Source organism: Onychomys torridus, chromosome X (assembly GCF_903995425.1).
Source record: "Onychomys torridus chromosome X, mOncTor1.1, whole genome shotgun sequence".
Classification (NCBI taxonomy): Eukaryota; Metazoa; Chordata; class Mammalia; order Rodentia; family Cricetidae; genus Onychomys; species Onychomys torridus.
The window spans coordinates 1,592,134-1,619,689 of record NC_050466.1 but is presented as its reverse complement, the minus strand read 5'-3'; the positions used below and the strand labels follow the sequence as shown (position 1 = coordinate 1,619,689).

At 47.7% G+C, this 27,556-nt stretch overlaps 1 protein-coding gene across 2 annotated transcripts; it reads right to left on the bottom strand.

The window, feature by feature from the left end:
- Positions 1 to 10,995: 10,995 nt before the first annotated feature.
- Akap4 (A-kinase anchoring protein 4) lies at positions 10,996 to 25,897 on the bottom strand. Of its 2 annotated transcripts, none has more exons than XM_036175499.1 (6): positions 25,760 to 25,897; positions 22,770 to 22,865; positions 15,368 to 15,418; positions 14,774 to 14,875; positions 11,855 to 13,960; positions 10,996 to 11,319 (listed from the first exon to the last, which is right to left on the bottom strand). In XM_036175499.1, the coding sequence occupies exons 1-6, from the start codon at positions 25,784 to 25,786 to the stop codon at positions 11,164 to 11,166; spliced, it is 2,538 nt and encodes an 845-aa protein (XP_036031392.1). In that variant the 5' UTR covers positions 25,787 to 25,897; the 3' UTR covers positions 10,996 to 11,163. The 2 variants fall into 2 exon arrangements, with proteins under 2 accessions (XP_036031392.1, XP_036031393.1); XM_036175500.1 differs by lacking the exon at positions 25,760 to 25,897 and adding an exon at positions 25,047 to 25,191.
- Between the last annotated feature and the right edge of the window lie 1,659 nt (positions 25,898 to 27,556).

The window sequence follows — 27,556 nt, the reverse complement described above, 5'->3', positions numbered from 1 at the left end:
GCCCCTAGGCTACATTCCCAGGGGGCGACGCGGCCTCTCCAATGACATAAAAAAGACTACGACCCAGGCTACAGAGTACTAGTCAAGTCAAGACTTATACCTAGCTAAAATAAACCCATTTCCACAGACCTAAGACTCAGAACACTCTACTTCTAGCTAAAGGACACTAGGGTACAAAGAGTTAGCAATGCACTGTTTATCTAAAAGTAGAAGAAAGAGGCTGAAATGTGCTGATCTTACAGGTTCAAGACACACAATATCTCCAGCCCCCATCCTTCCTCACTTCATGCCTCACCTTCACAGTTTCTAGGTCCCCATTCTGACTTCCAGCTCATTCATTGGATATTCAGGGACTCTCCAAACCACTGGATAAGTTTTTTTTAATCAATCTTGGCTGTAGCTCATAATCTCTCCATCTATGAAACTTGTTTTAAAAGTGCCAGTATCGTGCAGGGCAGTGGTGGGGCACGAGTCTAATCTGAGCACTAGGGAGGCCGAGGCAGGAGGACCTCTATGAGTTTGAGACCAGCCAAAAACCAAAAACCATTTAAAAAAATGTGACAGGAGATAAAACGTTGTAAGGACAAAAAGTATGGCTTTTTCTCCTGAGTTTCCTCCCATCCCTCTCACGTGGCTCAGAGAACCAAATTCGGCAGATCAGAGGAGTGAAATGTGTGAGGGAAACAAAAGACCAGGGCAGAGCGGCTCATGAAAAAGGGAAAGGGGAGGGAGGATTCGAACCCGAGCACCTTGGCATAGTAGTCCAGTACTTTCCCACAAGACCACACTCAGGCTTGGTAGAGCCTCCCTAAACGGACTTATGAAGCTGATGTGAGGTATGTTAACTGCACCTGAAGTCAGGACTTAGAATGTGGCTAGATCCACTTCCAGGGACCCAAGACTCTCCCAACCGGTTTAAGCCGCCCTCCTAGCATGAACCTACAGTTCTCAAAACCACAGTAAACTGCCTTTCAAGGGACCCAGCACTTGGAGAACTCTGATAAAAATCCTCCTGTGACCCAACTGACCGTTGGTTCTGTTGATCACATGGGGAACGTCAATCATCTCTGCAAACCCATGGAATGCTTAGGTCCAGTACCTGACACATACCACGTCCTCAATAAATGTCTGTCTTCTGGAGAGGTTCTGTGTAAGGTCCTGTGTGAGAGATAGGTGAGAAGATTGAAGAACTCACCTGGTCCATCACTGCTGGATATTTGGGTATTTGTAGACATAGGAACAATAGCTGCTGTGACTTTTTAAAAATTATTTATTTATTTTTATTGTATGTGCATTGGCATTTTTGCCCGCATGCATGTCTGTGTGGGGATGCTGGATTCCTTGGAACTGGAGTTACAGACAGCTGTGAGTTGTCACGTGGGTGCTGAGAAGTGATCCTAGGTCCTCTGGGAAGAGCAGCCCGTGCTCTTCACCACTGAGTCATCTCTCCAGCCCTAACTGCTGTAATCTCATGCATCCTTCATTCATCTTATTTTTGGTTGACATATTTGCATATATATGGGATGAGGAATGTATTTTGTTCATTGGCTAATGATACATAAGATTCATTGGGTTTGGGAACAAAAAAAGCTCAAAACAACTAAAGAGAAGGAGGGAAATTGGGCGGTGAAGGGAATCGAACACTGGGAATATGAACCTAAGGTCTTCTACACAGAAACCCAGAACTCTGCCCCTAGGCTACATTCCCAGGGGGGTGACGCGGCCTCTCCAATGACATAAAAAAGACTACGACCCAGGCTACAGAGTACTAGTCAAGTCAAGACTGATAACCTAGCTAAACCCATTTCCACAGACCTAAGACTCAGAACACTCTACTTCTACCTAAGGACACTAGGGTACAAAGAGTTAGCAATGAACTGTTTATCTAAAAGTAGAAGAGGCTGAAATGTGCTGATCTTACAGGTTCAAGACACACAATATCTCCAGCCCCCATCCTTCCTCACTTCATGCCTCACCTTCAGAGTTTCTAGGTCTCCATTCTGACTTCCAGCTCATTCATTGGATATTCAGGGACTCTCCAAACCACTGGTTAAGTTTTGTTGTAATCAATCTTGGCTGTAGCTCATCATCTCTCCATCTATGAAACTTGTTTTAAAAGTGCCAGTATCGTGCAGGGCAGTGGTGGGGCACGAGTCTAATCTGAGCACTAGGGAGGCAGAGGCAGGAGGACCTCTATGAGTTTGAGACCAGCCTGGTCTACAGAGCGAGTTCCAGGACAGCCAGGGCGACACAGAGAAACACTGTCTTGAAACAAAACAAAACAAAAAAAAGGGGGGGGTGTGATATGAGATAAAACGTGTAAGGACTAAAAGTATGGCTTTTTCTCCTGAGTTTCCTCCCATCCCGCTCACGTGGCTCAGAGAACCAAATTCGGGAGATCAGAGGAGTGAAATGTATGAGGGAAACAAAAGATCAGGGCAGAGCGGCTCATGAAGAAGGAAAAGGGGAGGGGGGAGTCGAACCTGACAGCCCAGACACCGCATCCCAATACGCTGTCTCAAGGCTATGGTCAGGTTACGAGGGGAGGGGTGCCTAAACGGACCTATGAAGCTGCCCTGACGTTATGTGAACAACTGATATCAGGACATACAATGTAGCTAGCTGCACTTCCAGGGACCCAAGGCTCTTGCAACTGGTTTAAACCGCCCTCCTAGCATGAACCTACAGTTCTCAAAACCACAGTGAACTGCCTTTCAAGGGACCCAACACTTGGAGAACTCTGATAAAAATCCTCCTGTGACCCAACTGACCGTTGGTTCTGTTGATCACATGGGGAACGTCAATCATCTCTGCAAACCCATGGAATGCTTAGGTCCAGTACCTGACACATATCACGTCCTCAATAAATGTCTGTCTTCTGGAGAGGTTCTGTGTAAGGTCCTGTGTGAGAGGTAGGTGAGAAGATTGAAGAACTCACCTGGTCCATCACTACTGGATATTTGGGTATTTGTAGCCATAGGAACAATAGCTGCTGTGACTTTTTAAAATTATTTATTTATTTTTATTGTATGTGCATTGGCATTTTTGCCCGCATGCATGTCTGTGTGGGGATGCTGGATTCCTTGGAACTGGAGTTACAGACAGCTGTGAGTTGTCACGTGGGTGCTGAGAAGTGATCCTAGGTCCTCTGGGAAGAGCAGCCCGTGCTCTTCACCACTGAGTCATCTCTCCAGCCCTAGCTGCTGTAATCTCATGCATCCTTCATTCATCTTATTTTTGGTTGACATATTTGCATATATACGGGATGAGGGACGCATTTGGTTCATTGGCTAATGATACATAAGTTTCATTGGGTTTGGAAACAAAAAAGCTCAAAAACAACCTAAGAAAAACAGTTTCCCCGAAGACATGAGGTGCCCATTTCCTTCTCCTTCCTTACCTGCCTCATCAGCAGTATTGCCCCAGGTTTTGAGAAACCCTTTCCACAATCAATAAAGTTCATCAAGATTGACCTTGATTTTTAAGAAGAAAAAAGAGGTGGAAAGATTGCTCAGTGGTTAAGGGTGTGTGTAACTCTTGTAGAGGTCCTGAGTCAGTACCCAATACCAACGCTGGGTGGTTTACAACCACCTGAAACTGCACCTCTGGGTGGGCCTGATGCCTCTGGCTTCCTCAGTCACCTGTACTCATTTTTTTAAGGGAAATGTATCCTTTTCACAGCAAAGCAAGTCAGTTTATCACATTATATAAACCTCATCTGAAATGACAAGGTTCAAATCCTTCAAGAATCTTCTTGATCTTAGGAGACAGACTACATTTTAGAACATGATATGCAACCTGCTACTACCCGACCTAACTTTGTCACCACTATCCATGTTCCTAAACAAGCCATACTTGATTCATCTCTGACTTTTTGCACAAATATGTCCCCCACCAACTACTCAAGTCTAGCATGGGAGTTAAAGGTACATACTTCAGAATCATTTTGCTTGAGCTTAATTCTAGAGAAAAGTGAGTCATCTAATCTCCCTTTTCCTCATTTCTTCAGTTGCAAAACATGGCACCAACAAAGCCAGGGTGAAGATATAATGAGAGAATTTGTGAAAACATTCTAACACAGGATTATATCCCAAGTCGGCATATAGGTCATGCTTGGCTCAACAAACATTCATTATCTGGCTGCCCAGAAGGTGGAAGGCCCTTTACGTTCACTTAATACCATCTATTTATAGTCTACTGGAAAGACAGACACAAAACCAGGACTTCAATATTAGCAAACTACGCAAGGATAGAGCTGAGTAAGACAGAAGGCAATTTGTGAGCTGTCTGCCTTCTACCTCGTCCTCAGTCAGACTAGTTCAGGTGTAATCCTGAATTCCCAAGAACTGAGGAAGAAAGGAGGCAGTAAAGAGTTTCCAACCTAGGGCTGCCACTCAGTTTTTATGCATACACACCACACTACTGGCTGTTAAAATGTTGAAGTACCTGTGTTCAGCATTCTGACTCTTGAGCACACTGTCCCTATCTCTCATCAGTGTGTTCTTCATGTGTTAACCTAGCTCTAGTTGCTCTTTACCACACAAGAAGAAGTCAAGAAGCTTGTGAGCAAATCTTTTCTGTGCTGCATTTTAAATATAACCTTCACTTGTACTTGGGGAGGGGGGCAGATATCGCCTATGCTGTGAACATTAGAGGCTGTGTCCCAGTGCCTCGTGGCAGCTTTTAGCTTTCTTGCCTACAAAAGCCTTTCAAAAATTCATGCCTATCCACTAGGCTGGGTTCTTTCAGCCAAACGACTCATCTCATTCTGCAGATTACTCAGCCTCTCTGGAACTCTAAGATGAGATAATGATAGTTCCTACTTCACAGGGTTGCTGCAGAGATTAAATGATGTCATACCAGACTTCATGTCTGGCCCATAGTAAAATCTAGAAATATTATTATTATTATTATTACCATTTTGTATTGAAGATTTAATGGGCCATTTAGGCAGTATTTTCAACCCTTTTCACTATGATTGTCTCTGTCGATCTTCATAACACTTCCAGAGAGGTATATATGAAATATATTGATTAGCATCTCACTTTTTGAAGTAGAGAAGCTAACACCTGGCTATATAAGTAAGGTAGCTAAGGTTAATGTCAATTTTTCTGATTCACAACCCAGAGCTGTTTTTCCCCACCAGGGAATGTTGAAATACATAGATCATTCACTACTCAATAAACATGTGTTGAATTGCTACTAAATGCTAGGCACTGTACTGGGTACTCAGAGTACAGTAGTGGGCAAGAAATACAAGTTCTTTTGCTCCCAAAGTCAGCATACTAGTGTGAAGAGACAGTCAATAAACAACTAAATAATGATAAGCAGAACATATCACTTTATGTGATTAAAAATAAAGCAGGGTGCTGTGGTAAGATGACATAGTGGTAGGAAAGGAAGACTTTCCAGAGATGAGAGCTTTCATGACAAGGAGTTGATCAGATACCTTAGGTACATAGATAAGATATGGGAGGGAAGTTTCGATAAAGAGGAACATTCAAGATCCTAGTCTGGCCCACCAGAGACATAAAGAAAAAGGTAAGACAGAGGTCTCCACATTAAAGTTGGCTCAGAGCCCAATCAGAGAGATGTGAAAGTCAAGACTTTCTGAAAAAGTGTCTTTCAGGTGAACTTTAAAAAAGGACTGGGAACAGGGATGGCAATTGCTTTCCCTATGAGTTTCAACATGTTTGTGCATGTGCTCAAATTGAAGCTAAACCTTGTGCATCCTAAACATATGCTCCTACCCCTATACACAGTTTAAACCAACCTTTTGGGGATATTAGACTAAAATTCAGCAAATTTAAGGGTACAGGTTTGCTGAGACCTGAGAAATTATATATCTATATCTATTCTTTCTATCTATCTATCTATCTATCTATCTATCTATCTACCTACCTACCTATCTATACCTCTGTTTGGCGTTTCCCCTATAAATGTAACTAGAATATTTCTATCACCCCAAAATATTCCTTTGTGCTTGTTGAAATCAGTTCTGGTCAAATGTAGTACAGAATATGACTCAATTTGTGTCTGTCTGATGGTATTTCATACTTAGATTGGAAATATGGTGTTTAGGCCAGAAAGACAGATCAGGAGATACATGTGATAGCAACTTATCTTCACTGAAGCCTGGTGTGGTGGCACATACCTATAATTCTATCACCCAGAGTCTGGAACCAGGAGGGTTGTGATTTCAAGACCAGCATGGGCTACATAGTGAGACCCTGTCTCAACAAGCGAACAAGAGACTAACGAGTTCCTCCAGTGTAAAGTTACTTGGGCTATATAAGATTATCCTATAAATTTAAATTGGCATCACATAAAATCTATATGTTTAAATTAGAGAGTATTAAGTTTGCATTATACAAAGTTTATGTGTTGAATTAGAGTGTGTCAAATTGACAACATATAAGGTCTGTTAGAGAGTGCTTCTTAACCAGTCAGGAGCATGGTTTATTTTTACTTGTTAGTTTTTACTTTACTTTTGATTTTTTCTCATTCATGTTTTCTAGCAGCGCTTCTCAACCTGTGGGTTGCGACCCCCTTGGCCAAATTCTATCTCCAAAAATATTGACACTATGATTCATAACAGTAGCAAAATTACAGTTATGAAGCAGCAACAAAATAATTTTATGGTTGAGAGTCACCATAACATGAGGAACTGTATTAAAGGGTCACAGCATTGGGAAGGTTGAGAACCACTGCTCTACACGTTTTGTTATTTAATAAGCATAGAATTTTTTTTAAGGTTTTGTTCTTTAATAAGCATATACTAGTAAGAAGTCAGTGTATTTAAGAACATAGAATTTGACCTGAGGTAAATCTGGATTTCTCAACTCACTCCCACTTACTGGCAGACCTTGAGAAAGACAATTGAATCCACACCTATGAATTCTCATCCATAAAAATTCAGGAAAGCACCCAGTGCCTGGAACTCCTCTTTGAAAACCAAGAGTCTCTTTTACTACTGTAAATGACTTTGATTTTTTCTATAGCTGGGTGACTAGATTATTTTAGATTTATTTGGTGCTCTGACACCTCAGCGTACTACAGTGGAATTGCTTCGTATTTTTACATGTTTTAGTAACTGTGGAGAAAGTGGCTGGGATCGTTCCAGTGGGTGGTAAGTTCTTGCAGTTTGCCAATGTCTTCTATCATGTCCACTTGTAAACCTCTTTGGGCTTTTCTTTCATGGCTACACTAAAATATCATTTGCAACAGTAGCAGTTTAACTGAACTTTTTCTTTTACTTATTTTTTCTTCTGTCATTACTGGAACTATGTTAAGGGAGAATTGCACCAAGAGCAATGGATTTCTCTCTCTCTCTCTCTCTCTCTCTCTCTCTCTCTCTCTCTCTCTCTCTCTCTCTCTCTCTCTCTCTCTCTCTCTCTCTCTCTCTCTCTCTCTCTGTGTGTGTGTGTGTGTGTGTGTGTGTGTGTGTGTGTGTGTGTGTGTGAACAGCTTACAGAGGTCAAGTCTCCCTTTCCACCATGTGGGTTCTGGGGATTGGTAACAAACAATTTTACCTGCTGAGCCACTTCACTGGCCCAGATTTCTGTTTTTAGCAGGAAATTATCTGAGAGCTTTTGTTAGGAGAGATGTGCTCCTATCAAGCCAGAGAAAAAGTGCTGCCTCACCACTCCTTGGCATTTTAAGGTTTAAGTGAAATAAGTTTCATTTCCTTTTCTTTTCTTTTTCTTTTTGGTTTCACAAGTTCTCTGTCTTGCTTCAAATTTTATTTCTCCTTATTAAACTTGTCTGATGTGGATTTTTGTTTCCTTCCTAAGTTCTTTAGGCAGGTGCTTTATTTTTATTTGTACTGATACAGGCTTTTAGGGCAACACAGTTCCTAATATAATGTTGTAGTCAACTCCTATAAAGTATTATTCTCACAAATGAATTTTTGCCAGTATTTCCTCCTTGTTATGGCATGGCTGATCTTTTTTGTATTACCAATTTTTGGCATTTTGTTCACTGTGTGAGTTTTGGCTTTTTTTTTTCTGGAGCTGAGGACCGAACCCAGGGCCTTGCATTTGCTAGGCAAGCGCTCTACCACTGAGCTAAATCCCCAACCCCTGGCATTATTTTTAAATTTCATTAAATTTTATTTGTCTTTGTCCTGCAACTGAAGATAAGTGTCTTGAAATGAGCAGGAAGACCTCTCCCTGCCGTCTAGCTTTCTTGACTCTGCAAGTTGCTATACAGGGATGCTGGGGCAGGAAGACGTCAATGATCTTCCCCAATGCTGGATTTTGCAGACTACAGTACTGACTTGCAAGGCAATAGTGGCAAGATTGTTTATTGGGAGTATCAACCACTATTTTGGTTGGATTTGAGGCCTGCTCCTGTAACATGGTATATATATATATATATCTCAAGGCTAAGGAAGACATAGACCCTAGAAAAGAACACATTGGCATTGTTTTTCTAAATGCCCAATCTTGCCAAACTGCTTTCTAAATACTTCTGTGTATTGTTGTAGATTTGTGCTACCGTCAACATTGGTCAGCGAAACTCATTGCTGTGGGTAGTGGTGGATAAGGACACTCATAGCAGCACTGAGAACAAGCAACTGTGGGTGCTCGGTTGTAAGTGGAATGTCTATATCAACCCTCCCACCGAAGCCTCAGGGACTAGCATGGAAGGGTCAAGGGGGAGGAAGGAAGAACTGGAGGATGAGGAGGAGTGCCGTGGGATACTGTTCTCACGGCTGTTGCACACATGAACTCACAACAGCTGTGGTTACCTGCAGAAGACCTGCATGCCCTACTCCTGAGGATTGCCAGTTGATAGCTGCTGAGGAAGGGGGAGTCACTTTTCTTGGGGGAGTGAACATTGTGAGGTTGCTTATGCCCCAGTGGAGGACCCCATATGTTTGCGTGAGCAGTACGAATTGGACTCAGTGGGTTATAAAAAGTAGACATAAAGTTGGGCAGGAGATGTGTTGTAGGGAGTGCCTGGGGGTGGTGGATGAAGGGATGGGGATGGATATGACCTAGATATGTACATGTATGGAATTTATCTTGATAGCTCCGTTTTTGTTTTGGATGCAGACAATACCTCTTTTCCTTAGCACAGTGCTGCTATGGTCCTGAGATAACCTCCTAGACAAGTTTCACTCCTGACTTTCTTTGGAAATGGAGGCCTCATTTTAAAGAGGCTGAAATTGTTAGGACCTATCAAGAAGATTGTACTTCCTGCCAGGAGAGGATCTTGTTTCCCTGCCTTGCTTCCTTTTCCACTAATGCAGGGCTCTCATTCAGCATAAGCCTTGAGCTTTTCCAGCTGCTTCTCTTGAGTATGGCCACACTGCTATTGGGATGCCTAGGACCACTTCTCATTTACAGAAGTCAAAGGTCAGGGCCTCACTCTGCAACAATAAACCCTGAGGACTATTGAGATCCTCCAGAGCCGTCAGGGCTCTCATAGCCCAAAGCATTCCTTTCTCTGCTGGGATCTGTCAGTTGGTTCTGGAAAAGATCAAATTTCTTCACCCCAAATTTACCTATTACCCACATATGGTTCCTGGAGAACGTCTGGAGACAAGACTTGGTCTCATAATCCTGAAATGTCATAACTGAAGGTCCCTTAGAGAGCATCTTGCCCCAACCGCCTCATTTAACAGAACATGTAACTTCCTTTGCTCTATTTCCACATTTCAAGGAATTCCCAAGGCTGCTTTATAACACAAATCAGGAGCAAGGTAAGAGCCAAGTTAATCAAGAAAGCAAGCTATCATGGGACCCAGCTGTGCTTGCGAAGGACCGAGTCATTTTAAAGGCAGCCTTGGCTTCAGGAGTTGTTTCTCAAGGAATTTCTTCAAGGACAAAAAGAGATCTGTACTGACTCAACTCCAGAGCTTTACACCGGGTTGGGTAAGGCTGGAAAATGTTTGGTTCAGTTTCATCCTGGCAGGTCTTGGGGTTTGAAAGGACCCAATTTAAGGAGGCCCGTCTTTCCTTCTGACTGGCCCCAGGTAGTGTGGAGGAAAGGCAATCTTGACCCATGTCTGTTTCCTACCTGCCTCTTACCTGCTTCCCATGCTCATGGTTCTTGTGTTCAGTTCTGAAAGAGAACACTCCCGACTTTGTTAGGGTAGGTTTTGGGAAGTGTGGCTTTCTTCATGTCTTTATATTTATAACAAATCTACCAGGTGAGAAACACTATCACATCCATTCCTCCAGATTAGCCTCTAAAGAGTGTGTGTGGTTTTCAGCTACATTTTACAGATGAAGGAAGGCTCCAAGACCACATCCTATGCCACACATAGCACCTCCAGTATATAGTAATCGAGTTGACAGAGGCCACAGAGTTGAGACCAGTCTTGATCTGGTCTGAAATCAATTCCATAATGAATGATTCCTGGGAAGTGTACAATTTGTAGGATCTTAGTGCCTAGGCCCTAAGAAGACTTTGAAACACCATAATATTGTGATAGAAGGGCAATTTACCATCTTTCAACTTCATATTTTTGGAATATTTTCCTTTGAGTAGTGAATGTTAGAAAGTCTGATCAACTCCAAGAGTAGAGAATCAGATTTCAGTATTGAGCCATGTGTAGTAAAGCTGTGTGTGTGTGTGTGTGTCTGTCTGTCTGTCTGTCTGATGTATGTATGTCTGTGTATGTCTGTGTCTCTGTGTGTCTGTGTCTATGTATGTCTGTGTGTCTGTATGTCTTTGTGTGTGTGCATATGTATATGCGCTTATCTTAAACAAGTGTATCTTTACACTCTAAGATGTATGTCTGGGATTAGGAAAGGGATTATCCAGTTGAGTTTGCTATTCTAACAAAAACAAGGTCATAGATGACAGAACTCTAAGTAAACTGTAAATGGAGGTTTTGGTGAAACAGACCACTTAGGGACATTGTGTCTTGAGTACTCAGAAAATAGCCCAGAGTGATATCTGGACACAAATCCAACACTATTAGCAGCCATGGAAAAGGAGCCCATTTCCCTTCCCTTCCCTCCAAATCAAGAGAATGACACATTTTTGAATTGTTTTTTATTCATGTTGCCCAGGGAGGGCACCCAGTATTTTCACAGTGCGACTGCTGGGTCACGGTTCAGCAGCGGGACGGTGAGGGTGGCTCCAGCTGGGCTGGAATTGCTGCTGCCGGGGAGAGGATGATGGAGGGGAGTCTAAGGAGTCCTCAGCTTACAGGTTAACGAGAAGCCAGTCTAGCAGTTGCTTTCTAGCCATGTTGCCCACAGCTTCATCCAGTTGGCGCTCCTTGGCAAACTTCATGACTTCCTGAAGAAGATCTCCAACACTGTACCCTTTCTCTGCTGCCTTGGCTGAAACTTCAGGGAGCTGTGGAGAGAGCAGAGTTAGCTTGAAGAGTCTGATACTTTTTAGAAAGAGGACCCACTGGGCAAAGTGAGCTAACATCTCCAGGAGTCTGCCTGCTGGGTTCAAGTCATGTCACAGATCCAGAGCTGGAGGCTGCTAACATGCCTATCCTTTTTTTCCTTAAGCCTTCTGAAAAATCAGTTGTGTTTATTAAGTACTTCTCAACAGGTCACAGACCCTCAAGTTAGTCTGTGCAGATTTCTAGGCCAAAGTCTGGGGTTTCCACTACTCTCCATCCCTTAAAAAAAAAAAAAAAAAAAAAAAAAAAAAAAAAAAAAACCTTTAACATGGGTTTAAGGAAAATTGCATGGTTTTGTTTCAGCTCCTATACTGCAAATGATTTAACTATGTGATTTCGCTTGAATCTACTGTGAGAACTGCAATTGTGTGTGTGTGCTTGTGTGTGGAGATAGAGAATGTGATTATGTACGAATGCTATCCTGCTCACATCCACCCATATGACCTTTGATTTGTTGAGTGTTCGTGCATTTCTTACCTTCTCTAGTTGTCCGTCATCGTCTCCCATGAAGTAGAGCATGGGCACATTAAACTGAGAAGCTGCAATCCATTGCAGGACAGCCTGCAGCTGCTTCTGCAAGTTGCTTGTAGAGCACTGATTATTGACGATAACTTCAGGGCCAGGAGCATCGTGATACTGTGACATTGCACCTTCACGGCCACATCTAGGGCCACCAGCTGCCAGGGCTGCTTGTTCTTCCAGCTCGGCCAGGGCTGCTCCATTGTTGCTGTACTTAGCCATGATCAGGCACAGTTTCATCACGGATTCTACCAGTTGGTCTATAAACTGGCGGTTCATTTGCTTCATCCCACTGATGAAGTCCATCTCTGGATTGTCTGGGCATTGCTCTTCAACTCTCTTGGGCATGGAAACTGCTTTGCTTGATCTAGGATCGCAACGCTTATTCTCACCTTCAGCTAGCTCATCACAGCTGAAAGAGCTCTCGCTAAGAAGTTTCTGAATCAGTGACAGAACCATATTTGACATATCCAGCTTCTGGGAATCCAGTTGACTTTCCTTCGAACATGTGGATGGTCCAGGAGCTCCACAGCTTTCAAAATGCTTCATTGAGAGTGATTTAGTACTTTGGCCACCTCCACACTTCTCGTATTGTGTACTTTGGGACATATATCCCATGGAGGAGCCAGGGCCCTCCTCTTCACATATGTCTTTGCCCTTTGCTTGTTGGGTCAGATGGTATTGAATCAGCATAAGGGCAGAGACAATCAGATCTTTGGCCAGTGAATCTGTGGAAGGACTGATCTTCTCCCTCTTCTCATCTTTACTGGCACATACTTTGTTAGGCACCCTGCCTTGGTTTCCTTGCTTCTGGTTCCACATAGTGAGGCTCTCTTTGAGGATATGCTCACTGACTTTCTCTGCACTTGTCAGTGACTTGCAGCATGGATCTGTTTTCGCTTTGCACTTATCTTTTCCTTTCATCTCAGCCTTCATAGCTGAGAATTCAAGGCTCTGATTCTTGCACTTGGGATCATGAGTTCCGGCTTTCAAGGTTGCATATGCCAGACTCTGAGATTTAGTCTCCTTCTTCTCACCAAGAAGAGCACTGACCAGACGTTTTAACATGGCCTCCATGATGTCCGCTGCATTTTGTTTTCCGTGATTGAAAAGATTCCTCTTGACAGCAGAAACAAAGTCTGAGTCTGTCATCAGGACCCCTGTTATGTTATGCAAGTTCTTCATGCATGAGTCAATCAGATCAGACACAATTTCTTTGGTGTGCTTTAATAATACTCTCTTCAGGACCACACAAGCTGGAATTGGCTTGCCACAGCTGTGCACTTTCAAAGTTTTCATAACAGAGACCATCATGTCAGATGCCACCTGATTTGCATAAACCATAAGCCCCTTGCTGATGGAATCTGCAAACTCTTTGCTATCTTTTGGGCACATCTGCTTCTCTCCACACTTGTTCTTGTTAGATAATTCACTATACAGAAAGGTTTTCCTGCCATCCCTGCATTCTTCCCCATTGCCTCGCATTTCTGCTGAGGTCAGTTCTACAGCTTCATGGGCCATCTCAGAAGCAATCTTGCTGACAGCGCTTCGGGGGCTGGTTTTCCCCTTTTCTCCTGTGGATGCATACATTGAATGATGGAGGCATTTGCTTCCACCTTCCAATTTGTCCTTGATTTCCTTTCGGGCCATTTGAATTACCAGAGAAGACAATCGGTTGACATAGAAGGAAAGATCATCCATAGAGCATTCTCCATCCGGGGTGGCAACTGACCTCTGATTGCTAGGAGATTTGGCTGCAGCATTTGAGGGACTTTGGTTATTGTTGGTGTTTTTGGATGCTGCCATTTCTAGGCGTAGGCTTTGAGGTCCTTTGTTGAAATAATCCATGTTTAGTTGATCAGCGTACACACTGTAGCAGTTTTCAGAAGGTATTTTGTGATATTCACCCTCTAGGTCTCCCACTTTATGTTTACAACTAGAGGCTGAGGGGCTTAATGCATGTTGGAAACCCAAGGCATACTTCTGGAGATCGTTGAGTAGCCAATTGAGGACACTTATGGGATCAGAGGGAGCTTGTTTGAAAAGACACACAGATCCCTCCGTCTAAAAAAAGAAGAATACCTCTCCATAAGTGTTTGAAGAGTTTGGGTAGGCCCTTTTATTTTCTTATTGCAATTGTACATACTAGTGAATGAAAAACATACACTTGTGTCAGTATGTCTGAATATGTAAAGAAGTCACTGTCAATTTGTTTTCCACATGTGGGTACATTAGTACAACTGCTTGTCTTTGTATGTGTTAACTCTGTATGTAAAAGTTAGTCAGTATATTTATCAATGCATGTATGTGTTTATAAGTGTGACATGTAGCTAGTCATGTGTGTGTCTTTGCTTGTATAAATTACTTTAAATGCATATATATATATATATATATATATATATATATATATATATGCATATGCATATGGATATATGGATAGAAAACCTTTTCCACAGCTTGTGTATGTAATCTCTTAGGTACTCAAACTCTTGATTGTTATGTGTTTTCTCTGTTCCATATTTTTATTCCGCACTGAGTGGTGGGCAATATGAAACACATGAGCACAGTGTAAGTAAGCAAGGATGATACTAAGTGTACATCTTTCTTAGAACAAGGATAGCAAGGTTCTGTTTGGAGTAGATACTTCCAAGTCAAAGGGGGTATCCTGAACCTTTGTGATTAATGAACACCATTTAAAAATACCTCATGTGGAACTTACCATGACCCTAAACTTAGTCCTCTGTTTTCTAGAATGTCATGTGTTCCAGGTTGGTGAACCTATTGGACAACCATTTCCTTACTGTCTCTGACTCAGACTTACTATTGAGCCCTAGAAATTAGGAGTGATAGAACCTAATTTGATAGAGGCTAAGTCACCTTAGACTGGTCTTGCTTTTCAGTGTCCTTGATCACAATAATCTCTTTTTCTTCCAGATTCTCCAGATTTAATTCGCCTTCAGACCTGGAACCAGCAGCACCCTGTGGAATTAAAGGGTGAGGTTTTTATTGAAAAGTTGACTTTTGAGATTTTTGCAAGCTGTTCTACCCATTAGGTACAACTTCACAGCATGAAGGTCATGTCTCCCGTCATCTTTTCTCCATAAGAGGTAGGGTTTCAGTGTTCCAGATCTTGAAGAATGACACAAGATTATTTTCCAAAATTGCTAATTTGCCCTCTGATGACACTCAAGACTCTAGTCTCAAGACCTATTCTGTTACCTCACAACTTTTTGGACAGAGTATGTGTATCCATGCTTTTATTTAGCCCGACCACTGATGTAAGTGACTTCTAAAATGAAATTTGTTACCAAGAGTGACAATAAATTCAGAAGCAGATACCCTGGGCCTTCCCCCTGAGTCCCTTCTACCTTTCCTACCTCTGCCTCACCCTTTCCCTTTCCCCGTATGTCACAGAAAACCCTTCCCACTCATTTTTTTCACCCTCTTCAACTTTGAGCAAGTAATACCCACCTTAGAATCTTTATCTTCCACATTCAAGGTGGACACATCCACGAAGCATATCTGTACAAAATTAGGAGGGCAAATTTAGATAAGCTCTGGACAAAAGGTTACAATTTCTCTCTTGAAAATGATAATCACACTTACCTCATGCAATTCTTTGGGCAAATTAATCGATAGTGTATGCAAATTTCTAAGCAGAATGTGGCACAAAAGAAAATAGTGTAGTTCAAAAGAAAATATCCATAAACATTGATTGGAAAAAACCTGAGATGGCATGGCTGATTTTTGTGCCAGAATTTGTATTCCCTTAACTTCAAATTTAGGGCATTTTCCATTACATCAGTCTTTCTCAAGATGTGCTATTTCACTGTCGATAATATCAAACCTTTTAGTAGTACATTATAGTAGAATATGCAGCTTGTGGTGTTACAAATAATATTGCTTAGGAAAATAGTCATGTTTAAATATAAATCATTTTTAATGCTTCAAAATTGTACAGCAAGTAAATAATAAAATGAATGGTACTTGATCAAGATGAAAACAAGTACTACCTAAATACTTTAAAATTTAGGAAAGAGTATGAAATAGTTGAAGTAATTTGCCCTCCTGAGGTGGACCCAGTGCAGCTTATTGGTAGCTAAACATTATGACTTAAGTAGTATTAGGTAATAGAAGCTGGTTACTAGGCAACCAGCACTCCTCCCTTCCTATTAGGCCCCTCTCTCCTCTTAGGCCCCTCCCTCTTAGGCTCCTCCCACTTTCAGCCCCTCCTTCCACTATGCTCCTCTCTCTCAAGCCCCTCCCCCTCAGGCTCCTCCCCTCTTAGGCCCCTCCCTCCTCTTGTAGGCCTCTCCCCTCTTAGGCCCTTCCTCTTAGGCTTCACCCCATTTGAAGGCCCCTCCCTCCCCTCAGGCTCCTCCCCCTCTCAGGCTCCTCCCCCTCTCAGGCCCCTACCTCTCCCTAGGCCCCTCACTCCCCTCATAGGCTCCTCCTTTCATTGGCCCCTCCCCCCATAGGTCCCTTCCTCTTAGGTTCCTCATCCTCTCAGGCTCCTCCCTCCCCTTAGGCCTCTCCCCTCTTAGGCTCCTCTCCTCTTAGGTCCCTCCCCTTATGCTCCACCCCTCATAGGCCACTCCCTCTCAGGCTCCTCCCCTCTTAGAGCCCTCTCTCAGACCCCTCCCTCCCCTAGCTCCTCTCATTGTCCCCTCCCCTCTCAGGCCCCTCCCTTCCCTTAGGCCCCTCTCTTCACAGGCCCCTCCCTTTTTAGGTCTCTTCCTCCTAGGCTCTGCCTTTGTAGGCCCCTTCCCTTAGGCGTCTGCCCTTAAGTCCCTCCTCTCTTAGGCCCCACCCCTCTTAGGCTCCTCATCTCTATGGCCTCTCCCTCTTAGGTTCTTCCCCTCTTAGACGTCTCCCAGGCTTCCCCCTCATTGGCTGCTCCCCATCTAGGCACTCTCTTCTCAGGTCCCTCCCTCTTAGGCCCCTCCCTCTCCTAAGGTCTTCTGCTCATTGGCCCCTCCCCTCATGGGCCCCTCCCTCTTAGGCTCCTCCCCTCTCAGTCCCTTCACTCTTAGGCCCCTCCCTCCCTTGGTCCCTCCTCTCATTGGCCCCTCCCCTCATAGAACCCTCCTTCTTAGACCCCTCCCCTCTCAGACCCCTCACTCTTAGGCCCCTCCCTCCCCTAGGTCCCTCCTCTCATTGGCCCCTCCCCTCATGGGCCCTCCTGTTTAAGCTCCTCCCCTCTCCAACCCCTCACTCTTAGGCCCCTCCCTCCCTTGGTTCTTCCTCTCATTGGCCCCTCCCCTCGTGGGGCCCTCCTGTTTAAGCTCCTCCCCTCTTCGACCCCTCCCTCTTTGGCCCGCCCTCCCCTAGTCTCCTCCCATCATCAGCCCCTCCCTCTTAGACTCCTCCCCTCTCAGACTCCTCACTCTTAGGCCCCTCCCTCCCTTGGTTCCTCCTCTCATTGGCCCCTCCCCTCATCAGTCCCTCCTTCTTAGACTCCTCCCCTCTCAGACTCCTCACTCTTAGGCCCCTCCCTCCCTTGGTTCCTCCTCTCATTGGCCCCTCCCCTCATCAGTCCCTCCTTCTTAGACTCCTCCCCTCTCAGACCCCTCACTCTTAGGCCCCTCCCGCCCCTAGGTCCCTCCTTTCATTGTTCCCTCCCCTCATCAGCCCCTCCTTCTTAGACCCCTCCCCTCTCAGTCCCTTCACTCTTAGGCCCCTCCCTCCCCTAGTCTCCTCCTCTCATTGGCCCCTCCCCTCATGGGCCCCACCCTCTTAGACTCCTCCCCTCTCAGACCCCTCACTCTTAGGCCCCTCCCTCCCTTGGTCCCTCCTCTCATTGTCCCCTCCCCTCATCGGCCCTCCTGTTTAAGCCCCTCCCCTCTCCGACCCCTCACTCTTAGGCCCCTCCCTCCCTTGGTTCCTCCTCTCATTGGCCCCTCCCCTCATCGGCCCTCCTGTTTAAGCCCCTCCCCTCTCCGACCCCTCACTCTTAGGCCCCTCCCTCCCTTGGTTCCTCCTCTCATTGGCCCCTCCCCTCATCGGCCCCTCCTGTTTAGGCTCCTCCCCTCTCAGTCCCCTCACTGTTTGGCCCCGCCCTCCCCTAGTCTCCTCCCCTCATCAGTCCCTCCCTCTTAGACTCCTCCCCTCTCCAACCCCTCACTCTTAGGCCCCCCCTCCCCTAGGTCCCTCCTCTCATTGGCCCCTCCCCTCATCGGCCCCTCCTTCTTAGGCTCCTCCCCTCTCAGACCCCTCACTCTTAGGCCCCCTCCCTCCCCTAGGTCCCTCCTCTCATTGGCCCCTCCCCTCATCGGCCCCTCCTTCTTAGGCTCCTCCCTTCTCAGACCCCTCACTCTTAGGCTCCTCCCCTCTCCGACCCCTCACTCTTAGGCCCCTCCCTCCCTTGGTTCCTCCTCTCATTGGCCCCTCCCCTCATCAGTCCCTCCTTCTTAGGCTCCTCCCTTCTCAGACCCCTCACTCTTAGGCCCCTCCCCTCCCCTAGGTCCCTCCCCTCATGGGGCCCCTCCTGTTTAAGCTCCTCCCCTCTCCGACCCCTCCCTCTTTGGCCCCGCCCTCCCCTAGTCTCCTCCCCTCATCAGTCCCTCCCTCTTAGACTCCTCCCCTCTCCAACCCCTCACTCTTAGGCCCCTCCCTCCCCTAGGTCCCTCCTTTCATTGTTCCCTCCCCTCATCAGCCCCTCCTTCTTAGACCCCTCCCCTCTCAGTCCCTTCACTCTTAGGCCCCTCCCTCTCCTAGTCTCCTCCTCTCATTGGCCCCTCCCCTCATGGGCCCCACCCTCTTAGACTCCTCCCTTCTCAGACCCCTCACTCTTAGGCCCCTCCCTCCCTTGGTTCCTCCTCTCGTTGGCCCCTCCCCTCATCAGTCCCTCCTTCTTAGACTCCTCCCCTCTCCGACCCCTCACTCTTAGGCCCCTCCCTCCCTTGGTTCCTCCTCTCATTGGCCCCTCCCCTCATCGGCCCCTCCTGTTTAGGCTCCTCCCCTCTCAGTCCCCTCACTGTTTGGCCCCGCCCTCCCCTAGTCTCCTCCCCTCATCAGTCCCTCCCTCTTAGACTCCTCCCCCTCCAACCCCTCACTCTTAGGCCCCTCCCTCCCCTAGGTCCCTCCTCTCATTGGCCCCTCCCCTCATCGGCCCTTCCCTCTTAGGCTCCTCCCCTCTCAGACTCCTCACTCTTAGGCCCCTCCCTCCCCTAGGTCCCTCCTCTCATTGGCCCCTCCCCTCATCGGCCCTTCCCTCTTAGGCTCCTCCCTTCTCAGACTCCTCACTCTTAGGCCCCTCCCTCCCCTAGGTCCCTCCTCTCATTGGCCCCTCCCCTCATCGGCCCTTCCCTCTTAGGCTCCTCCCCTCTCAGACTCCTCACTCTTAGGCCCCTCCCGCCCCTAGGTCCCTCCCCTCATTGGCCCCTCCCCTCATGGGCCCTCCTGTTTAAGCTCCTCCCCCTCCCTCCCCTAGGTCCCTCCTCTCATTGGCCCCTCCCCTCATCGGCCCTTCCCTCTTAGGCTCCTCCCTTCTCAGACTCCTCACTCTTAGGCCCCTCCCTCCCCTAGGTCCCTCCTCTCATTGGCCCCTCCCCTCATCGGCCCTTCCCTCTTAGGCTCCTCCCCTCTCAGACTCCTCACTCTTAGGCCCCTCCCGCCCCTAGGTCCCTCCCCTCATTGGCCCCTCCCCTCATGGGCCCTCCTGTTTAAGCTCCTCCCCCCTCCCTCCCCTAGGTCCCTCCTCTCATTGGCCCCTCCCCTCATCGGCCCTTCCCTCTTAGGCTCCTCCCCTCTCAGACACCTCACTCTTAGGCCCCTCCCTCCCTTGGTTCCTCCTCTCATTGGCCCCTCCCCTCATCGGCCCCTCCTGTTTAGGCTCCTCCCCTCTCAGTCCCCTCACTGTTTGGCCCCGCCCTCCCCTAGTCTCCTCCCCTCATCAGTCCCTCCCTCTTAGACTCCTCCCCTCTCCAACCCCTCACTCTTAGGCCCCTCCCTCCCCTAGGTCCCTCCTCTCATTGGCCCCTCCCCTCATCGGCCCTTCCCTCTTAGGCTCCTCCCCTCTCAGACTCCTCACTCTTAGGCCCCTCCCGCCCCTAGGTCCCTCCTCTCATTGGCCCCTCCCCTCATCGGCCCTTCCCTCTTAGGCTCCTCCCCTCTCAGACTCCTCACTCTTAGGCCCCTCCCGCCCCTAGGTCCCTCCCCTCATTGGCCCCTCCCCTCATGGGCCCTCCTGTTTAAGCTCCTCCCCCCTCCCTCCCCTAGGTCCCTCCTCTCATTGTCCCCTCCCCTCTTCGGCCCTTCCCTCTTAGGCTCCTCCCCTCTCAGACACCTCACTCTTAGGCCCCTCCCTCCCTTGGTTCCTCCTCTCATTGGCCCCTCCCCTCATCGGCCCCTCCTGTTTAGGCTCCTCCCCTCTCAGTCCCCTCACTGTTTGGCCCCGCCCTCCCCTAGTCTCCTCCCCTCATCAGTCCCTCCCTCTTAGACTCCTCCCCCTCCAACCCCTCACTCTTAGGCCCCTCCCTCCCCTAGGTCCCTCCTCTCATTGGCCCCTCCCCTCATCGGCCCTTCCCTCTTAGGCTCCTCCCCTCTCAGACTCCTCACTCTTAGGCCCCTCCCGCCCCTAGGTCCCTCCCCTCATTGGCCCCTCCCCTCATGGGCCCTCCTGTTTAAGCTCCTCCCCCCTCCCTCCCCTAGGTCCCTCCTCTCATTGGCCCCTCCCCTCATCGGCCCTTCCCTCTTAGGCTCCTCCCCTCTCAGACACCTCACTCTTAGGCCCCTCCCTCCCTTGGTTCCTCCTCTCATTGGCCCCTCCCCTCATCGGCCCCTCCTGTTTAGGCTCCTCCCCTCTCAGTCCCCTCACTGTTTGGCCCCGCCCTCCCCTAGTCTCCTCCCCTCATCAGTCCCTCCCTCTTAGACTCCTCCCCTCTCAGACCCCTCACTCTTAGGCCCCTCCCTCCCCTAGGTCCCTCCTTTCATTGTTCCCTCCCCTCATCAGCCCCTCCTTCTTAGACTCCTCCCCTCTCAGTCCCTTCACTCTTAGGCCCCTCCCTCCCCTAGTCTCCTCCTCTCATTGGCCCCTCCCCTCATGGGCCCCTCCCTCTTAGATCCTCCCCTCTCCGACCCCTCACTCTTAGGCCCTTCCCTCCCTTGGTTCCTCCTCTCATTGGCCCCTCCCCTCATCAGTCCCTCCCTCTGAAGCCCCTCCCCTCTCTGACCCCTCACTCTTAGGCCCCTCCCTCCCTTGGTTCTTCCTCTCATTGGCCCCTCCCCTCATCAGTCCCTCCCTCTTAAGCTCCTCCCCTCTCCAACCCCTCCTTCTTAGGCCCCTCCCTCCCCTAGTGTCCTGCACTCATCAGCCCCTCCCTCTTAAACTCCTCCCCTCTCTGTCCCCTCACTCTGTGGCCCCTCCCTCCCTTAGGCTCCTCCTGTCATTAGCCCCTCCTATCATAGGCTTCTTCCTCTTAAGTTCCTCCCCTCTCAGGTCCCTCTGTTCCTTAGGTCCATTCCAACTTAGGCCTCTCCCCATTTCAGACCCCTATCTCCCCAGGCTTCTTTCCCCATATCCCCTCCATAGGCTCCTTCCCACTCAGACCCCTCACTCTTAGGCCCCTCCCTCCCCTAGTCTCCTCCACTCATTGTCCCCTTCTCTCATGGGCCCCTCCCTCTTAGGCTCCTCCCCTCTTAGGCCCCTCCCTACCCTAGGCTCCTCCTCTCATTAGCCCCTCCCCTCACAGGCTGCTCCCATCTCAAGCCCCTCACTTCTAGGCCCCTCCCTCCCTGGGCTTCTCTTTCATTGGCCCCTCTTCTCATAGTCCCCTCCCTCTTTGGCTCCCTCTCCCTTAGGTGCCTCTTCTTTTAGACCCCTCCCTGTTAGCCTCTGTCCTCTCAGCTCTTATGTCCCCCTCCCTTCCCTAGGATCCTCCTCTCATTGGCCTCTCCTTTCATAGGACCCTCCCTTCCTTTAGGCCCCTCCCTTCCGACACCCTCCCCATTTCAGGCTTCTCCCTTCTCAGGCTTCTCCCCTCAATCCTCCCTTGTAAGCCCTCCCTCTGAGGCTCCTCCCCTCTCAGATGCCTCCCTCTTAGGCCTCTCCCTCCACTAGGTACCACCTCTTACTAGCCCCTCCCATCATAGGCCCCTCCCTTTTAGGGTACTCCTCTCAGGCCCCTTCTTCCTTTTAGGCCTCTCCCCTCTTTGGCCCCTCCCCTTTGGGGCCTCCCCTCTTAGGCCCCTCCCTCCACTAGCCACTCCCCTTATAGGCTTCTTTCTTTTAGGCTCCTCCCCCTTGCAGGCCCCTTCCTTCCTGTAGGCCCCCCCCCTCATAGGACCCTCCCCTAGGCTCCTCCCTCTTAGGGTCTTCCCTTAGGCCCCTCCCCTTTTAGGCCCTCCCTCCACTAAGAACCTCCTCACACTAGCCACTCCCCTCATAGGTCACTCCCTCTTAGGCTCCTCCCCTCTCAGGCCCCTCCCCTCCCTTAGGCTCCTCTCCTCTTAGGCCACTCCCCTCATAGGCCCCTCCCCTTGGGTTCCTCCCCTTTAGGTTCTTCCTCCCTTAGGCCCCTCCTCTTCTAGGCCCTCCCCACTTAGGCCCTCTCCCTCTTAGGCCCCTCCCTCCACTAGGCACCTCCTATCACTAGCCACTCCCCTCATAGGCCCCTCCCTCTTAGGCTCCTCCCCTCTTAGGCTTCTCCTTCCTTCCCTACAGGCTCCTCATTGACTTACGTCACTCTTCACTCTGCCCCTCCTCTGATTCACCTCGTGTGATGTCCGTGTGTTATGGCATCTGAAAGCCCATACTCTGCTTGGATGCTTGGAGAAGCCACATATCAGCTTTCATGAGTTTATGTTGGCCTCCAGCATATCTGTACTCATATGGAAAATGTTTCTACTCCTTTGAGTTCAGTTTGTATCTTACCACTTTTCGGTCCTGATCTTGTTGTCCTTTGGGGCTGTAAAGATCTACCTTGCACACACCCCTGCGGCTGTGTAACCAGTCAATATCGTCAGACATCTTCAGGAAGAAGCAAAAACAAGGAGTGCGTGAGGAAGCAAGTCTAGAGACTAGGGATTCTATGATTTATGTCTACCCAACTAAATGAGAGAAGTGACAGCAGGTTCTGAAAGAAACAGCTTGTTTTAGAAAGAAGCAAGTGGCTGGCAGCTCCTACAGTTGTCCTTTCCCAAGCCAGCCTCAAGCTAAATGTCCAAAGACCACCGAAGAAGTTAGAGATAGCATTTTGCTGTGTAAGACCAGTTAACAGCTCAATAGACTTGTGTTTTGGTGTCTGGGGCTTGCATTGTATTTTCTCCAGGATTTAGTGAGATAAAGTTCTTCTCTTAAGTATTAGAGGGCTGTGAAATTCATTTTTACACACATATAAAATTATACCTTTTTCTCCTTTACTTTCACCAGATTATTAGATCTTCCCTCTTCTCTCCTCTCTTCTCCCTCCTCCTTTCCCTCCTCCACCTGCCATCTCCCTCCCTCCTCCTTCCCATTCTCCTCTCCCTCCATTCTTCCTCCTCTGAATAGTCTCTGTACTTTCTCCCCTTCCTCCCTTCCCTCTTCATCGTCTTTCCTTCCATTCTTCCTCCTCCCTTTCTATACCTCCTCCCCCTTCTTCCTGTGTTCCCTTCACCCTCCCTTTATTCTCCATCCTCCCTCCCTCTTCATCCTTCTCTCCCTTCCCTTTTTGCTATCTTCCTCCCTCCTCCCTCCCTTTACTCTCCCTCCTCCCTCCCTTTACTCTCCCTCCTCCCTCCCTTTACTCTCCCTCCTCCCTCCCTTTACTCTCCCTCCTCCCTCCCTTTACTCTCCCTCTTCCCTCCCTCCCTTTACTCTCCCTCCTCCCTCCCTTTACTCTCCCTCCTCCCTCCCTTTATTCTCCCTCCTCCCTCCCTTTATTCTCCCTCCTCCCTCCCTTTATTCTCCCTCCTCCCTCCCTTTACTCTCTCCCTCCTCCCCCTTTACTCTCTCCCTCCTCCCTTTACTCTCTCCCTCCTCCCTCCCTTTACTCTCTCCCTCCTCCCTCCCTTTACACTTTCCCTTTTCCCTCCCTTTACTCTCCCTCCTCCCTCCCTTTGCTCTTTGTCCTCCCTCCCCCTACTTCTCTTCCCCCTCCCTTTACTCTCCCTCCTCCCTCCCTTTCTCTGTCCCTCCTCCCTCCCGTTACACTCTCTGTCCTCCCTCCTGTTACTCTCTCCATCCTCCCTTTACTCTCCGTCCTCCCCCCTTTACTCTCTCCCTCCTCCCTCCCTTTACTCTCTCCCTCCTCCCTCCCTTTACTCTTCGTCCTCCCTCCCCCCTACTCCTCTTCCCCCTCCCTTTACTCTCCCTCCTCCCTCCCTTTATTCTCCCTCCTCCCTACCCTCCTCCTCCCTCCCTTTAATCTCCATCCTCCCTCCCCTCCCTCCTCCTTCCCTTTATTCTCCCTCCTCCCACTCCCTCCTCCTCTTCATCCCTCCCCTCCATCCCCTCCCACCTCCCCTCCCTTCCCTCCCTCCCCTCCTTCCCCTCCATCCTCTTTCTCCCCCCTTTACTCCTCCTTCCATCTCCCTCCCTCCACTTCCTCCGTTTGTTCTCCATCCTCTCCTTCCCTCTTCAACTTCCCTCTCCCTCTCTTCATCCCTCTTCTGTCCCTTCCCCCTCCTCTGTTCTCTACTCCTCCCTTCTCCATCCAGCTCCTTCCTCTAACCCCTCCCTTCTCTATGTGCCTCCTCTCTCTAACCTCTCTCCCCTGCTCTCCCCTATCTACCTCTTTTGGCCTCCCTCCTTCCTTCTCCCCACCTACAACTCTCTCACTTCCATGCCTCTTCTCTCTCCCTCCCTCTCTTTCCATCCCTTCTTCCCTCTTCCTTCTCTTCTTTCCCCATCTTTCCTTCCTCCCTCTTTCTCCCTGTGTTATCTCGGCCTCATTTTTTAAAAAATGTTAACATCTAGTGACTATCTTCATACACAGTACTTACCTTGATCACTTCCCTAGATATTTGGGGATGTTTCCAATTAGGAAACGCTACAAACCTTTGAAAGGCTCGTAGAAACGGGCTTCCTACACCCTCAGATGAGAGGGTTTCTTTTCTGAAGATCTAGTGAACAACTATTAGCTTCAAAAAAAGTCAGAGCCTAAGAGATCCCTTGTGAGATTTGGATCTTAAAAATTCAGTAAAAAAAAAAAATGTGTAAACTCATTACCTTGGTGATGGAGTTCTTTTGGACCTTTGACTGAATGTGTGCCACCCGGAAGGGAGATGTGCCCCTTTAGATGGAAGTGGGCAGTGCCAAGTTCTTAGGCACTTGCAGCTGCTGCTACCCCGGTCAGCTGTTGGACCAGACTGATGGGCCAAGCTGTTCCCTGCTGGCTCTTGCCCTGGGGTGTGATGAGGGGCTTTGTTGGGTCACAATACCCAGTGCTATAGCAACCTGAGCCAAGGCATGGCACGCCTGGAAAACTCAGTAACCTTTTCATAGCCAGAATATGCTAAGCTACCTGCTGGAGGACAACCTTTCATTATATCTGCGGGCACATGTATTTTATAACATTTTACACAGTTCACAACCACTCAGTATCAAGCATCCCATTCCTTTTTCCTACTAGACTTTAAGAATAATCTAATCCCACTCATTACCAATTTGCTGAAGGATTGTAGCTTTCACATACAGAATTACCTCCAGTCTTTATAAACTGAAAGTGTTTTCCCAGTTTAGTTTGCCTCTCTTTGAATTTCCCACTACAGAACCAGAGTTATGTGGCAAAAGATCTTTAGATTTGTGTTGAAAGAGAGAAATTTTGACCCAAGTCGTTCTTAGTTATCCCAAATGAAATGAAAAGTAAAATCCAGGGGGCTGCCTTAGCCACTAACAAGATACCTCCCATACTAGCCAAAAGAAGTAGAAGATGCTTCTACCTTTGCAGTACCACAGTAGGCAATCATTTGGGACCGTTGGATGGTTCTTTTCTGGAGAACTGGGATGCTGGGATGACTCTTCCAGTCTGCCTCAAGATGGTATGTCTTTTCTCAACCCTCCATACTCTCCTAAAGCCTTACTTGCCAGCTGGCCCTAGAACTTAAAGTTCATGACATCACTGTTTCTATAGCGAACAGTGACAGCACAAAATGGTGAGCTTTAGTCTTAGAATGCTGTGTGATCTGAGGTCTAGACCATGAAAAAGACTTCAGCTCACTACTGTTTCACATTTTGGCTAGTGATCATTGCTAGCTACAATATGTTTTAGAGAATTATCCATTAAGATACCGCCTGTCTAAACCAGTTTGAAAGCATTAACACACACCAAAGGGCTATCATTCACGTCCAAATCATACTTTATTTGAATTTGTCCTTTCCCTGTGTGTCTCTTCTTTCACTAATTGAAAGTGAAGAGACTGAACTCAAAACCATTTGAGATGCTCCCCTAGATAATATGGTTTCATATTATAGCTGTAGCTTCACTTTCGTCTTATTCTGTGGTTTTGTTTTGTTTTGTTTTGTTTTGTTTTTCCTGAAAAGAACCCAACAAGTTTCTATTCACTGTAGATAGGGTACCTATGTAGATCAGAGAGATGATTTTACCAGAGTCTAGTTCAGTGTACCAATGAGTTTATTTGGGGTTACATCTAGGAGCATAGGAGAGGTTACTTACAGGCACATGGAAGGCTACTTAACGGCAGCCCTATCACAGTGTGAGTTATGACTAATGGATACATATGTATCGGCCAGTCAGAGAGTATCCTCTTCTTAGGGATTGTGTCCTGATTTTTCAGTCTTGGGTGTGGGGTCAGCATCTTTCTAAACCTTGGAACTTTCATGGCTTCTCAATTTGGTTAGCATCCTCAGTCCTATGAGCTCCTTTCTACCCTCTTCTTGTGATGTTTTCAGAGCCTTAGAGAGGGTGTTGGAGATGTCTGACTCCCTTTTCCCATGTCTGCCTGAGCACTGGACATTTTCTCACAGCAACAGTCACTTAATCTCAGGAACGTAACTGGTTATGAGTCTCTGTGAGACATAGCCTAGTTCAAAACAAGGAACTAGACTAAATCTGACAGCAAAAGTACTATTACAGCACCTGGAAGTAGCTTTTTTTTGTAAAAACCTACATGTGATGTCTTTGTTTAACATCCTTAACTGCTGTTTTCATTGTCTTTCCAAACATTTCTATAGATATATAAGACATTCAAGGGTTAGCAGCATATAATGAAACATTTTTACAGAGGGTGGTTAGGATAGTTAAGGGTCCATCATTGTCCATCGCAAGTAAGTGCCAATCAGAAATGGACAGCTAGGAATGTACAAAAAGGAACTGTTGGAAATGTCGGATACAGCTGAAACAGGTTCTGTGCTGGTTAGATTTTAACATCTGGAGACAAACCTAGACCTAGCTGGGAAGAAGGAAGCTCAGTCAAGGAATTGCCTCCCTCAGGTCGACCTAGAGGCCTGTGTCTCAGTTACTGTTCTATTGCTGCGAAGAGACACCATGGCCGAGGCAGCATTTCAAAGAAAACATTTCATTGGGAGTTTGCTTTCTGTTTCACAGGGTTAGTCTTTGACCATTATGGTGGGGAGTACAGCAGCAGGCATGTGCCTGAGCAGCAGCTGAAAGCTTAAATTTTATCAGCAAGTTGGATGTGGGGGCAAGGAGAGCAGAGGCAGGATGCAGGGAGGGAGAGAGGGAAGGAGGGAAGGTGGGAGGGTGGGAAGGGGAAACT